The 12,166-nt window shown below is 35.0% G+C and overlaps 1 protein-coding gene and 3 non-coding genes across 4 annotated transcripts; 1 reads left to right on the top strand and 3 right to left on the bottom strand.

The window, feature by feature from the left end:
• Positions 1-8: 8 nt before the first annotated feature.
• Positions 9-94, bottom strand: LOC137711790 (small nucleolar RNA R44/J54/Z268 family). Its single transcript, XR_011065136.1, has one exon. It is a non-coding gene; the product is annotated as a small nucleolar RNA R44/J54/Z268 family (small nucleolar RNA).
• A 249-nt stretch (positions 95-343) lies between these two features.
• On the bottom strand, positions 344-430 carry LOC137711789 (small nucleolar RNA R44/J54/Z268 family). Its single transcript, XR_011065135.1, has one exon. It is a non-coding gene; the product is annotated as a small nucleolar RNA R44/J54/Z268 family (small nucleolar RNA).
• A 172-nt stretch (positions 431-602) lies between these two features.
• Positions 603-675, bottom strand: LOC137711788 (small nucleolar RNA Z267). The gene has a single exon (XR_011065134.1). It is a non-coding gene; the product is annotated as a small nucleolar RNA Z267 (small nucleolar RNA).
• An 8,110-nt stretch (positions 676-8,785) lies between these two features.
• On the top strand, positions 8,786-10,499 carry LOC137710417 (expansin-A1-like). Its single transcript, XM_068449431.1, has 3 exons — positions 8,786-9,015; positions 9,159-9,471; positions 9,904-10,499. The coding sequence occupies exons 1-3, from the start codon at positions 8,880-8,882 to the stop codon at positions 10,205-10,207; spliced, it is 753 nt and encodes a 250-aa protein (XP_068305532.1). The 5' UTR covers positions 8,786-8,879; the 3' UTR covers positions 10,208-10,499.
• The last annotated feature ends 1,667 nt before the right edge of the window (positions 10,500-12,166 follow it).

Genomic DNA, 12,166 nt, shown 5'->3' with positions numbered 1-12,166 from the left:
ACTAATTAAGTGCATCAGAGAGATTCCCATCGACAATTCACCATCCTCCGAAAGGAGTTCTGATGTCCCTGTCTGTTTTATCGTCACGTGCAATACATAGGAAAACTAACCAAAAGTTCTCAAGAACTTAATGAAAAATGACAAATAAATATGTAAGTGAATAGCACGAAGAAAGGTAAAATGTGATTTTTCGTTAAAAGTGAACAATACCGGAAGTATTTCGCTTAAAACTCCCTACATGACTCATGTTCCCGGTACCCATAAAAATTTCTCGGCCGGATCAGAAGTAAACAATCCTGAATCATGAAAGAACACAAACCAATGGGAGTAAATAAAAAGTTCAAATGCATCAGAGAGATTCCCATTTAGACTAGTCATCAATCTCCAATGGAGTGCAGATGTCCCTGTCTGTTTTATCATCATTTGCAACTCCAAACACCCACAATTTTTACTCTAATTACCTAAAAAACCAAACTTTCTTGTCACCCATGAAACATAAACTGAGAATTAAGCATAACGATCAAAGATTTCAACCAGAAATAAATAAAGATTAATAATTTCAGTAAAAAATCAAGAGTAAAATTGGTAAAGAAGTGTAAATCCTCATGCCTCAGATGTAAATTTGTTTCATAGAATTTACTCTCAAAGTATATTTAACGCCATCATAGGCATGAGCATACCTTCTTAATAATAATACCATAAAAAAAAAAAAAAAAAAAAAAACCAGATGAAAAGACAGAGCAAAAGAACATCAGAAAAATAAAACAGATCAGAAATCTTATGAACAAACAGAAATTCAAGACCAAATTAAACCTGGGATTGTGGTGTGAATATCAAATTAAAAGGGGCAGGTTGGAAGGGGGAGAGATGGGAGGTCGTGGAAGATGGGAGAAGAGAGGGTACTGAGCTAGGGTTTTGACTGTGAGTGTGATTATATATAGTGAGGGGGGAGGAATTAGGGCACAGCAAAAAACGGACAGTTTGATCAGGACCGTTCATTTGTGTCACGGTGGTGGGTCAACATATAAGTGGGCTAAAAAGCCCATATATGATAAAACAGCCTACTACTAATGGACCCAATCATCCACTAGGGCTTCTAAAGTTATAATCCAATGTCCAGAGTCGGCCCATTGTTGGGTTGGGTAGGATGGGGATTTTTTTAGGGTTTAGGTATTGGCCCATAGTTGGGTTGGGTAGGAGATGGATTTTGTTAGGGTTTTGGGTTTTGGAGTTTTCAAAGAACTTAACTGACATCATCGAAATTGTGAACGGAAAATGTGCAAAAGTAAGTGAGATAAAGACTTAGCCCGGTTCCCAGAGCATCCCCATTCCCCAATGAAGAGTTTTATATAAGGCTGAAAAAAATTCTAGAAATCTCTGGGGTTTTATAAAATAATCTCTACCAATAAAGAGTTATTTATTTCGGACTATATTTAGGGCTATATATATTTATTTACGTAGTAATTTGATTATAAGATAATTTGTTTTATTAACTTTTCTTAAGTTGATTTTTGGACGTGCTATCTTAAACTTTTTTTATGAACCTTCCAACCTAAAAAAGTTCAAATTGTGACAAAGTTAGATTTCATCATTTATGAATTGTTTGTTAGATTAAATTCTCTTATGTCAATCTCATCCATTGAAAGATACAAACACACTCTGAAATAATTTGATTTTCATGTACAACATAACAATTTATCTAACACCAATTGGTATATTAGTATCATACAATTTTGAAAAAGTTTGTTTGAAAATTTCACCCACAATGCCATTGAGCGTTAAATCAATTTGAAAATTTTAATTCTTATGGAATTTAAAACAATAATTAATTAGCCAAATTGCAAGAAAAGTATGTAAAGAAAAAAGAATTCAAAAAAAAAAGGAGAGTATAAGTGTATTTGCAAGTGGAGGGAGAGTGATAAAAATTTTCTCACATGAGTTGCTACTTTTGGTGGGACCCACAACTTTTTGGGGCTAGATGTAGCCCAATTTTATGCTGCCCAAGAAAGGAAGTTGCTAGCTCCAGTGGTGGATCTAGCTCCATTTTCCTACTCATTGGGGATGAAATTTCTCATTGAGGCTTGAAATATTGTAGCCTCATGGAGGATAAAGTCCCCATTGAGGATGCTCTCATAAATAGTACATGAATGACCTATATGGTACTTGAAATGTTGCAATCTTTTATACAGGCTAAATGCTAAGGGGACTTTCTCAAAAGTGAGATTTTTTATAATTTTCAGTCATCCCATGTTCCTGGTACAATGTTTTATAATGTTGACATGAAAATTAACATTAAACTGTGAAATGACAGAGAGTTATATAGATTCCCATTTTTTAGAGTCATCTTAACATTTTCTCTTCTATATGTGCAGGCATTGGCGAATCCACACAAGAGATAGTGTTTGCACCTGAGTCACTACTATTACTACGTGTGAAATTTGAAGTTAATTTCATTTTCTCCTGATTATGACTATAAGTCTATAACGGGTGCAAAATCTTTGACAAACGAAATAGTATATAGTCAAAATAGTGTGCGAGCTTCATCTTGATATTTATAAGAAAATTTTCCTTGATTCCCTACCGAGCTTAGAGATATGACATCTTCGATAAGTATTTATTTTTCTTTTTAGTTTTATATTGTAACTTTTTGATGAGTTGAGGAAGTAAGAAATGAGTTGCACTTATCTAAATTTAAGAATATATTCCTTCCATGCATGTCACAAAATATGCATTGCGATGCTTACCTATCTGGCTCATTGGTATCTCTTCCCCTAAAAGCTGCTTTACCATTAATTGGCAAGATAAAAAGGAGCCGAAAAGATTAAAGAGTTGTCTCCAAGTTAAACTTGATTACTTATCTTTAATCATGGATTCATGATTCGCCCAAACTTCATCTACTTTTCCATATGTATGCACTCGAGGAAGATAATTCTTTCACGCCTCCTCTTGCACGTTATCTCCATGAATTCTGGCCTTTTGTGTAAACTTTCGGTGTTCATCACAAATAGTTACTTGGACCGAAAAAAAAATCACAAATAGTTACTAGTCGAGGTATCAAATATAAACTCGTTATCTAAGTAAGTGGAATATGAAACATTCAACTTACAAATTGATAAATTGCAAATGCATTGGAACCGAATTAATATATATGTATAAAACATAATTGATAATCGAACCGAATTAATATATATGTATAATTTTAATTTTAAATATATAATTGATGCAAATTATTGTAGATGCGTTGGATTGGTTGAGATTGCCTTCGGTCTAGCATATAGCCATAGACGACGTCGTCAAGTCAACGTCCATTGCCATCTAGTCATCGCCCATTGCCATCGGAGCCGTCGTCGTCGATCCAAAGCCATCGTTGTCTATCTAGAGCCATCGATCTAGAGCAATCTATAATCTCCATTGTTGCGGTTTCAGTATAGATTTTCAATTCCCAAACTTATTCGCATCATTTAACCCCCGAAACCAGCCCTAATTGTAGTTATGAAATAAGCATCGTGCTTCAAACTTCAAATCAATTAATTTGAAAAGAAAAAAAAAAAAAAAAAAAATATATATATATATATATATATTAATACAACGAATTATGATATATAACAAAACAATAACCATGCATGCCTCAAAATATTTTTTTTTTTCCCTAAAGTAAAGTAGCCAAGTACTTAGAGAGAGTAATGTCTACATCGGTTATGTACACTATCTTAGCTATTTAGTTAGGTTGCCATCAACCTAGATCAACATCGACAACTTATTGTCATATAATCTGAATGTAATCTTGCACTTTGTCTGTGTTAGAGAACCGTCGCCATTTTTGTTTCTTGTATTCTTTATTAAAATGAGCAAATATTATATAATCAAATGCTTGGATAGTTATCGTCTTTTCCCTTACCTTTTTTTTTTTTTTTTTAACCCAGAAGTTAATTCTCATATATTATAGAATACAATTAGAGTCTTATGGTTTATTTCTTTGCACCAAATACATTGGATTTGAATCTTCATTCCTTGTCTCTTTTTATTTTGGAATTATCTACTCTAAACTATGGAGTAGTGATTTGAACTTGAGTGGAAAGAGGAGAGCATATTGCTCTAGCAAAGTTAATAACGCCCTAGTGTGTTGGAACTGCTTTTATATATGGAGATTAATAACCTTCTTATTACTGGTTACTGAATAATTCCATTTGTTAGATAGGTCCAATGAATCAATATTCATAGGCTGGTGCTATCCTCACATCCCCTATTAATTTACATCATTTAATTTTCTTCAATTCATTCGATTTAACGACTAAAAATATAAAAATATATGTAAAAAATAAAGAAAGATATGTGAATAGCACCACACTATTCATATCATATCGAGGGAAGTAGGATTTATCTGCCAGATGACTATAATTTGTTAGAAAATTTGACAAGCTATAAAATATCTTGCAACTTGCAAACAATTATGTTGTCTTGTTAATCCGTTTCGCCACATAAATTCAGTTACTAATTTACGATTTTCTCTGACATTTCTGGGCTTATATTATCGTCTCCCTCTGTGTGCCGTTTATATATATTGACTTATTGTTCACATACTCAGTTTTTCCTCCTCTGCAATGAACGGCAGGATTCACATTTTCTTCATAAATTCTAACTTATGCAGCGACTACACCTCGGTGCACCCCTGAAAAAATAGCAATGTTATTGTTTTATGCCCAACGATTCTCGTTAGACTGTAAATTTAAACTACATATTTTGATAAGAAACAAATATCCAACGAACTGTAGATAAATAATCTTATGTTGATCATATATAATCATGTATATATTTGATCACGAAATCAAAAGAAAATCAAACGGTGCAGTTGTAGTTTACCCAAAAATATCAGAGCTTTGAAAGAGAGGCTTGAAAAGTGGCTTTTCATGATTCATTCACATATGTATGCATGGGTCAATTTGCGTGATGTATTTGTAAACTAGTGTTGGTGGCTTCCTGGTTGTTTTCCAGGTTTTAGGTCTCGACGCTCAGTAGATTTCATCTCTGAAGAAAGAATCCGTGAAAGATAAGGAAATAACAGGACAAAAAAAAAACAAAACCCTAATTCATAATAAAGCTACGTGTACAGCTAAAAATGACGACTGCATGGTCTGAAAATGGAGCCAAACTAGTGCAGCACGTACGTGTTCGATCCCATATTAAAACCGTTCACGTTGCTTTCCATGAGAGCTAAGCCAGCTTGCTTATCTAATAGGTGGCACAATTCCACCACAACTCTTGTTTTGTCGAAGAATGTAATTCCATGTCGAAAACTTGACATACTATATTACTACTTGTAAAAATAAATAGTTCTACTACTAATTGTACCAAAATTTTTTATGATAAAATTCAACACTTATGTATCAAATTGTATATGTGGTTAAGCTATGCTAATATTTGTGTCATTAGTAATGGACCACTGACTCGACTGTGAAATCTAAACATGTGTCCCTTATTGTTATTTCTTTTTCTTTTCGTTTTTGTTTTTAATTGTCCAACTTTTTTGTGCCATATAACTTATGTGACTGTGTGCCACTGTGGATTGGAAATTTAAAGAGTTCATACATGTTGAATGGAAATAGGAACTATAATTGATTGATTATACCGAGTACGTAGTATTGACTATGCTTCAGGTCTATTTTTACGGTAAAATACAATTGATGTTCCTTGTAATGAATCAGAAGATAAGATAGGATATACACATATACCATACGTATAACCACACCAACTAAATCATGCACGTTCTCGGAGTTTGTGTATGACCCCCTCCATGTAAAGATTTTTTAATATACTGAAAAGACGACCTAGTATATTAAATGTAATAATACGTTGATTGATTTGAAAAGGAGACCTAAAAACAAGATTGCAGCATGTGAGTCCCTCAAAGCATCACCGTCACACAAACTTTCTCGCCGATTGATGCTAGCAAGTTTTTAAGCAATATGTTTAATTATTTGTACAATTTTATGTTTGATTAATTGCTTATCTTCATATTTTTTCTACCTAAGTTTAAACTCTCTTCCGTTTTATTAATGTAGCTTAAATTAGCTAGGAATATATATATATATATATATATATATATATATATATCATCATGGACGGAGCCAATGAAGGCTCACTGGGGGCAGATGCCCCCACTCAAATAATTTGTTTGTTTAGTTGCAAACTACAATTATATAATATACATGGGTTATCTTTGAAGAAAATATATGTATCTAATATCCAACATACATTCATTTTACTTATACTCCATATCAAATATTATATGAGCAATAATGCTCTTGTTCTGTCATTCAAACCAAAAAACCCCTTTCCCCCCTATCATGTACTTATATATTTTCTCATCACTTTGCCACTTTCCACTACTATGTTGAAATTTTTGTAACATTGAAATTGTGATACATCATCATTTGAAATCATCCTTAATATCATATTGCATTTAACCATACTATAATAAGATTTTCTTAATTATTTTCGGTTGCCCCCACTAGAAGAAAATTTTGACTTCATCCCTGTATATCGCGTATGGTTTCTACATATGTATACTCCATGAGTTACCTGTATGTTAAATTTATATTTCATTTTAGAAGTTTGAACAACATATATATAGCCGGATATGCGCGATACATTCATGCATGCATCCTTATGATTGCAATTTTCAATTTGATAACGAAATTGCACATGCATGCAACTTTGAGAGACGGATGTGTTTGCAGCTTTTGCAGAACTAGTTGGCAACAAAATTAGTGAAATATAATAAATGGGATTCAGGTGTTGATGTGCTTTCTCATCAGATGGTCCTAGTACTCCCTCCCTCTCTCTCTCTCTCTCTCTTTCTCCCTCTCCCTCATCAACTCCCTTTGTTCTACGATCGATCATGATATGTAACAGACTGATGAGCCCTGCTTATCAACATTACAAACATTTCATCATCCACGTTATAAGAAAAATAGAAAGGTAAAGAATCTTTTTTTGTCATCATCCATGTGCACTCCAAGTCCAAGTGTCTATATATAACCAAAGTGTCAAACCGATAACATTGAATAAGGTTTCTGCATTTGAGATATCCCAAGCACAATAACTAGGTCAAACTTTCTCATTTGAGTTATTAGGTCTGAAAATATATATTGGTCATAGAGTCAACACTCGACAGCCATAACATGTTTTATTTCGCCATTTGTCGGTCTGAAAATTATCGAGTTTTCCAAATATTTCCATGCATGTTACCAAAAGTTCAGTTCTTTACCTAAAGCCTATAGGCAGTCCTTGCTACTTATGTTCGTGGGATTGAATGAAATATTTGACTCCTTTAGTATCATTTATTTTTTAATATTAATTAATCAAAGAAGAATTAAAAAATAAAAATGAACTGTTCAAGAAAAAAATAATTTCTCTTTCTGTTTAGAGCAAATTAAAAAACTAGTCTATGAACTTTCGCTTAATTAGAGATGTTGTCTATACACTTAAGGACTAATACTCACACATTTTATACTCAATGACCAAACCTTCAAATAGACAAAAATTCAGAGACTTGCTTCAATCTTTTTTTCTTCTTGCGAAAACTCACAATTTGACATGTAAATTTTTTTTTTCTTTTATATCTTTTATTAGCCATTTCAATGTAAGTGTAAACCTCAAATTTAAAGGTAATAAAAAATAATTCATTAACTGTAAAGAGCAAATCAATGTTCTCGAATAAATGATGTGTATGTGTGAATTCATCCACATTCAACAACCATGCATACGGAATAAGTAAAAGATATATACTTTATTGGTAGTTAATTTCAACATGCTTTTCAATTGCACATGGACTGAAAGATGGTTAGAAATTTGGGATATCGACCAACTAGTTACTTATCTTGACTTTGTATTTGTAGATTATTCAAAGTAAACTATTTATGATAACCACTTTAGCCGCATTAGCCCTTCTTCTTTACCTTTTTGGACTGGACATTAACGGCACGGGACCATTTGATGCATCTGCATGTGTTTTCCTCTTGGCTAAAGAGGCTGAAGCTGCTGCTAAAAGAAAACAGAGGAAAAGGCAAACTGCAACGAAAAGACTTAGTTTAGTGCAACGGTGTAGTAAATGATAGATACAATTAATGGTCGTTATTTACAACTTACACATGCACCAATAGGAGTAGTTTTTCAGTGTGACACTAACTCATTTGCATGGTGTTCACCTAGTCATTTAAGTTGTGATACGCATAACATATCCGAGGTTCATAACATATATATTGCGCATGTTGTTTACACGTCTGGCTAGAAACACTTGTGTACTACACCCTTTAGGATGTCGTTGTGTCATTTCAGACTTAGAGTATAGTACTAGTTCGGAATATCGTCACTTAAGCGATCATGTTTAAGGTAATTTTTTTTCGTTCACACATGTCATAACATGTAAATTAGTAAAAGTGATTGATGAAGTGTAGTGGGCATGACAGTTCTGTAACGGTACCTTCAGTACAAATTGCAAAAACCACTTTGGGGTCGTGAACCCTAGTTCAGTCTTTGAATCTATATGAATTTTAACTCACCAACACCAACACACACAGAAATGTGAATGGCTCCAAAACCACGCGGTTTGAAGAAAAAGTTTGCTTTGGTTCCAGGCACATGCATAAAACCGCTTGCACTTGGCGGTTCAAGGTCCCCACACCTGAAAACTTTAGTTGGTGTGACGTTGCCCTTTCCATCCAACTCCAAGCATGTATTTATCCCCCACCTCACCCCCTCCACTTCTCCTCACAACTCACAAACACAAAGCCTCTTTTGCTTCTTTCTCTTTTCTGACACTACCGAAAGTGGTGTTTCTGCTTCAAAAACAAGTACAAGGTTGCTGTGCAGGAAAAAACATGGCAATTCTTGGTTTTCTCTTGGTGGGTCTTCTTTCTTTGAGCTCTTTTGCTTGTGGATATGGAGGAGGTGACGGTGGTTGGGTTGATGCACATGCCACTTTCTATGGCGGAGGTGATGCGTCAGGAACAATGGGTGAGTAACATTGCAGGACGTTAAAAATAACATACATGCATCAATAATTACATCAACAACATGTTGGTACATTTTGTTAGAGCATATCGACAGTCTGTTCTTTAATACCCTCTTAACTTTCTTTCAATGTATCTAAATTGCAGGTGGGGCTTGTGGCTATGGAAATCTGTATAGCCAAGGGTATGGAACTAACACGGCAGCTCTGAGCACAGCACTGTTCAACAATGGTCTGAGCTGCGGGGCTTGTTTTGAGATAAGGTGTGTGAGTGACCCCAAATGGTGTCTTCCGGGTTCTATTATGGTCACGGCGACCAATTTCTGCCCGCCAAACAATGCCCTTCCGAACAATGCCGGCGGTTGGTGCAACCCACCGCAGCACCACTTCGATCTCGCCCAGCCCATCTTCCAGCAGATTGCTCAATACCGAGCTGGAATTGTGCCTGTGTCTTACAGAAGGTATGCAATTCAGGCTTGGCTTGTTTTATGTTTCGAGACTCAACTCTTGTAGGGACTGTTTGGAAATTTAATAAAAAATTTCGAAGGGAAAATTGCACATACACCCTTTAAATTCTTAGGGGTGTTCACAGATAACACAAATGTGTTTTTTTTTTTTTTTTTTTTTTGACAATTTACCATCCAACCAATTTAGCAAACGTCCGCTTTTCCAATTTCTTAAATTTTCAAAACTACCCCTCTCAACGTTATGCGACTGTAGTATCATCACGTGGTTATAGCAATCTACTAATAGCTAGTATTATATCATAATATATTAATTATGTTGCTTATATTATAACACGTAAATTATTTGAAGTATTTGATAGCCTGACCGTCACACCCAAAAACTTTATCGCCTGCTTTGACTGATAATTTGTTGTTCTAAATTTGCAGGGTGCCTTGCTTAAAGAAAGGAGGTATCAGATTCACAATCAACGGTCACTCATACTTTAATTTAGTGCTGATCACAAACGTTGGAGGTGCTGGTGATGTTCATGCAGTTTCCATCAAAGGGTCAAGAACTGGCTGGCAACCCATGTCAAGGAACTGGGGCCAAAACTGGCAGAGCAACTCTTTCCTCAACGGCCAGAGCCTCTCATTCAAGGTCACAACCAGCGACGGCCGCACGATCGTCTCCAACAACGTTGTTCCTGCCGGCTGGAACTTTGGCCAAACTTTCAGCGGCCTACAGTTCTAAACAACACCATAAACCTTAAACAAATTATAATTACATTTGTTTAGGGTGTAGCCACAGTTATTGAAACTTAGTGTTTAGAGTCAAAGCTGAGAAGGGCTTATATTAAGGGGGCTCTTTTATCATTTCAAATTAAATTATGAGGGTTATTGTGCTTCTTTGCTCTCCTCTCTTTTGGAAAGGGAAGGCAGAGATTTCGGCAGCGGTGGGCAGAAAACCACCCGCCGGGTTTTTTTAGGTTACTTACATGTCCGTGTGGTTTGGTTTGGTTCAGTTCGATTCAATTATGTTGTAATGCGCCTTATCTTGTAAGATTTTAGTAAAATAAAGTTGTCCTCTCTTCATGAGGATGAAAGTAGTTGCTTGAATTTTGCATCCATTCTATCTATGAGTGAAATTTATGCTTCATAACAATTTCTGCCTGTTTTAACAAAATGATATTCAAAGTTACGATAATACGTGTAATTAAAACTTGTAGTGATTAAAGAAGTTTAATCGGAGCAATGGTTTTGTTCATAAAACTTGTCGTGAATCTCGTGATCACACATCTTGGGCTAAAAATCTATAACCCCTCTTTGTTAACCATCAGACTTCGGCTACACTCCAAGCCTAAACGTGGACTTTGAAGTGGGCTACTATCTCTTTTGATTTTAGACAACCTCTTTTCTCTTTTGACGGCTAGCATAGTGTGTTTTCGAAACTGATCACATATACTATTACTAATACTAGGTATGTGCTCAGAGCATGCTAGAGATAAGGCGACCAACGCATGCGCCTTGGACTTCACTGTAACGGAAGCATGCGCCTCAGACACTCCAAACACTAGTTTCAGTAACTTTTTTCTCTTTCTCCACCCTCTTCACATATTGCGTTTTTATATTTCTGTTAATGAGTACTAAATGCTTCAATGTGACTTGATCAGTACTAGATTAGATGCTTGTATGTTCTCATTGCTAAAAGCTAGTTAACTACAACGGTGGGTTTGCTTTTACAGCAAGAAATGGGCAAGCAAGCCTAGCGAGTCACATAGATATGTCCTTACCTGCGAGCACGAGCATAGATAGGGTGAGCAAAGTCTCGTTCTATCCAAATTATCAATAACTGTTCATTTTGATAGCAGTCGTGACTCTTGAGGCAGGAAGCTGCTATTGAAAGAGTCTAAACTCCCTCCCTCACCACTTGAGCTAATCCTAAGGTTTATTTTTTTATTTTTTTATTTTTTTTAATAGTCAAATCTTGAATGAGATAGGTCGTCTTATCTAGTTTTCACCTTTTTATTATTTGTTAACTTCTCAAAATGGACCTGAAATTTTGTCAATTGGAAATGTTTTATTGATGTGAAGACGTATATGTAAATGTTAAGGCTTCTTTACTTCCCCACAAGTCATTGTAATCATCCTTGGCTCCATATGTCTGTCTCATGGTTTAAGTGGAAGACTAATGAATAAGTTATCCTCTCCAAGAGCTATATGATGACATAGTTCCCTAAAATTTCACCCTTATATCGATTATCAAATTCCGACTTAATGTCACGTAGAGTTAAAATCAAGCTACCGTCCATGGCTTTTGAGCTTCGGTAATAATTTCATATCCAAATTAAAAAGAGAAAATGCACAAACATAAATTCGTGTTTTCATACAAGACATTGTCTGTTAATGTCCTCTAAATTTCATTTTTGATTAAAAATTTTACCTATTTTAATTGTGTATATAAACAAGGGGTAATTAAGTAATACCACACTGATCCAATTAAATGTGCATTTGTAACCAAACGAATCATATTTTACATGAAAACAAAACTTACCCTACACATTTAGGACATCATCATATATCCCGAATCAATAACACATAACACATGTTTTAAATTGTGAAGATGCAGCGCAATTGAGGTGAAGCTACACCAATTTCCTAGCTAAGGTGTAGTTTGAGTCAGCCACTTGTCATGCAACTATAGGCTCCCTCA

Source organism: Pyrus communis, chromosome 12 (assembly GCF_963583255.1).
Source record: "Pyrus communis chromosome 12, drPyrComm1.1, whole genome shotgun sequence".
Taxonomy (NCBI): Eukaryota; Viridiplantae; Streptophyta; class Magnoliopsida; order Rosales; family Rosaceae; genus Pyrus; species Pyrus communis.
The sequence above is the reverse complement of the archived record's forward strand: the minus strand, read 5'-3'. Positions and strand labels throughout refer to the sequence as shown.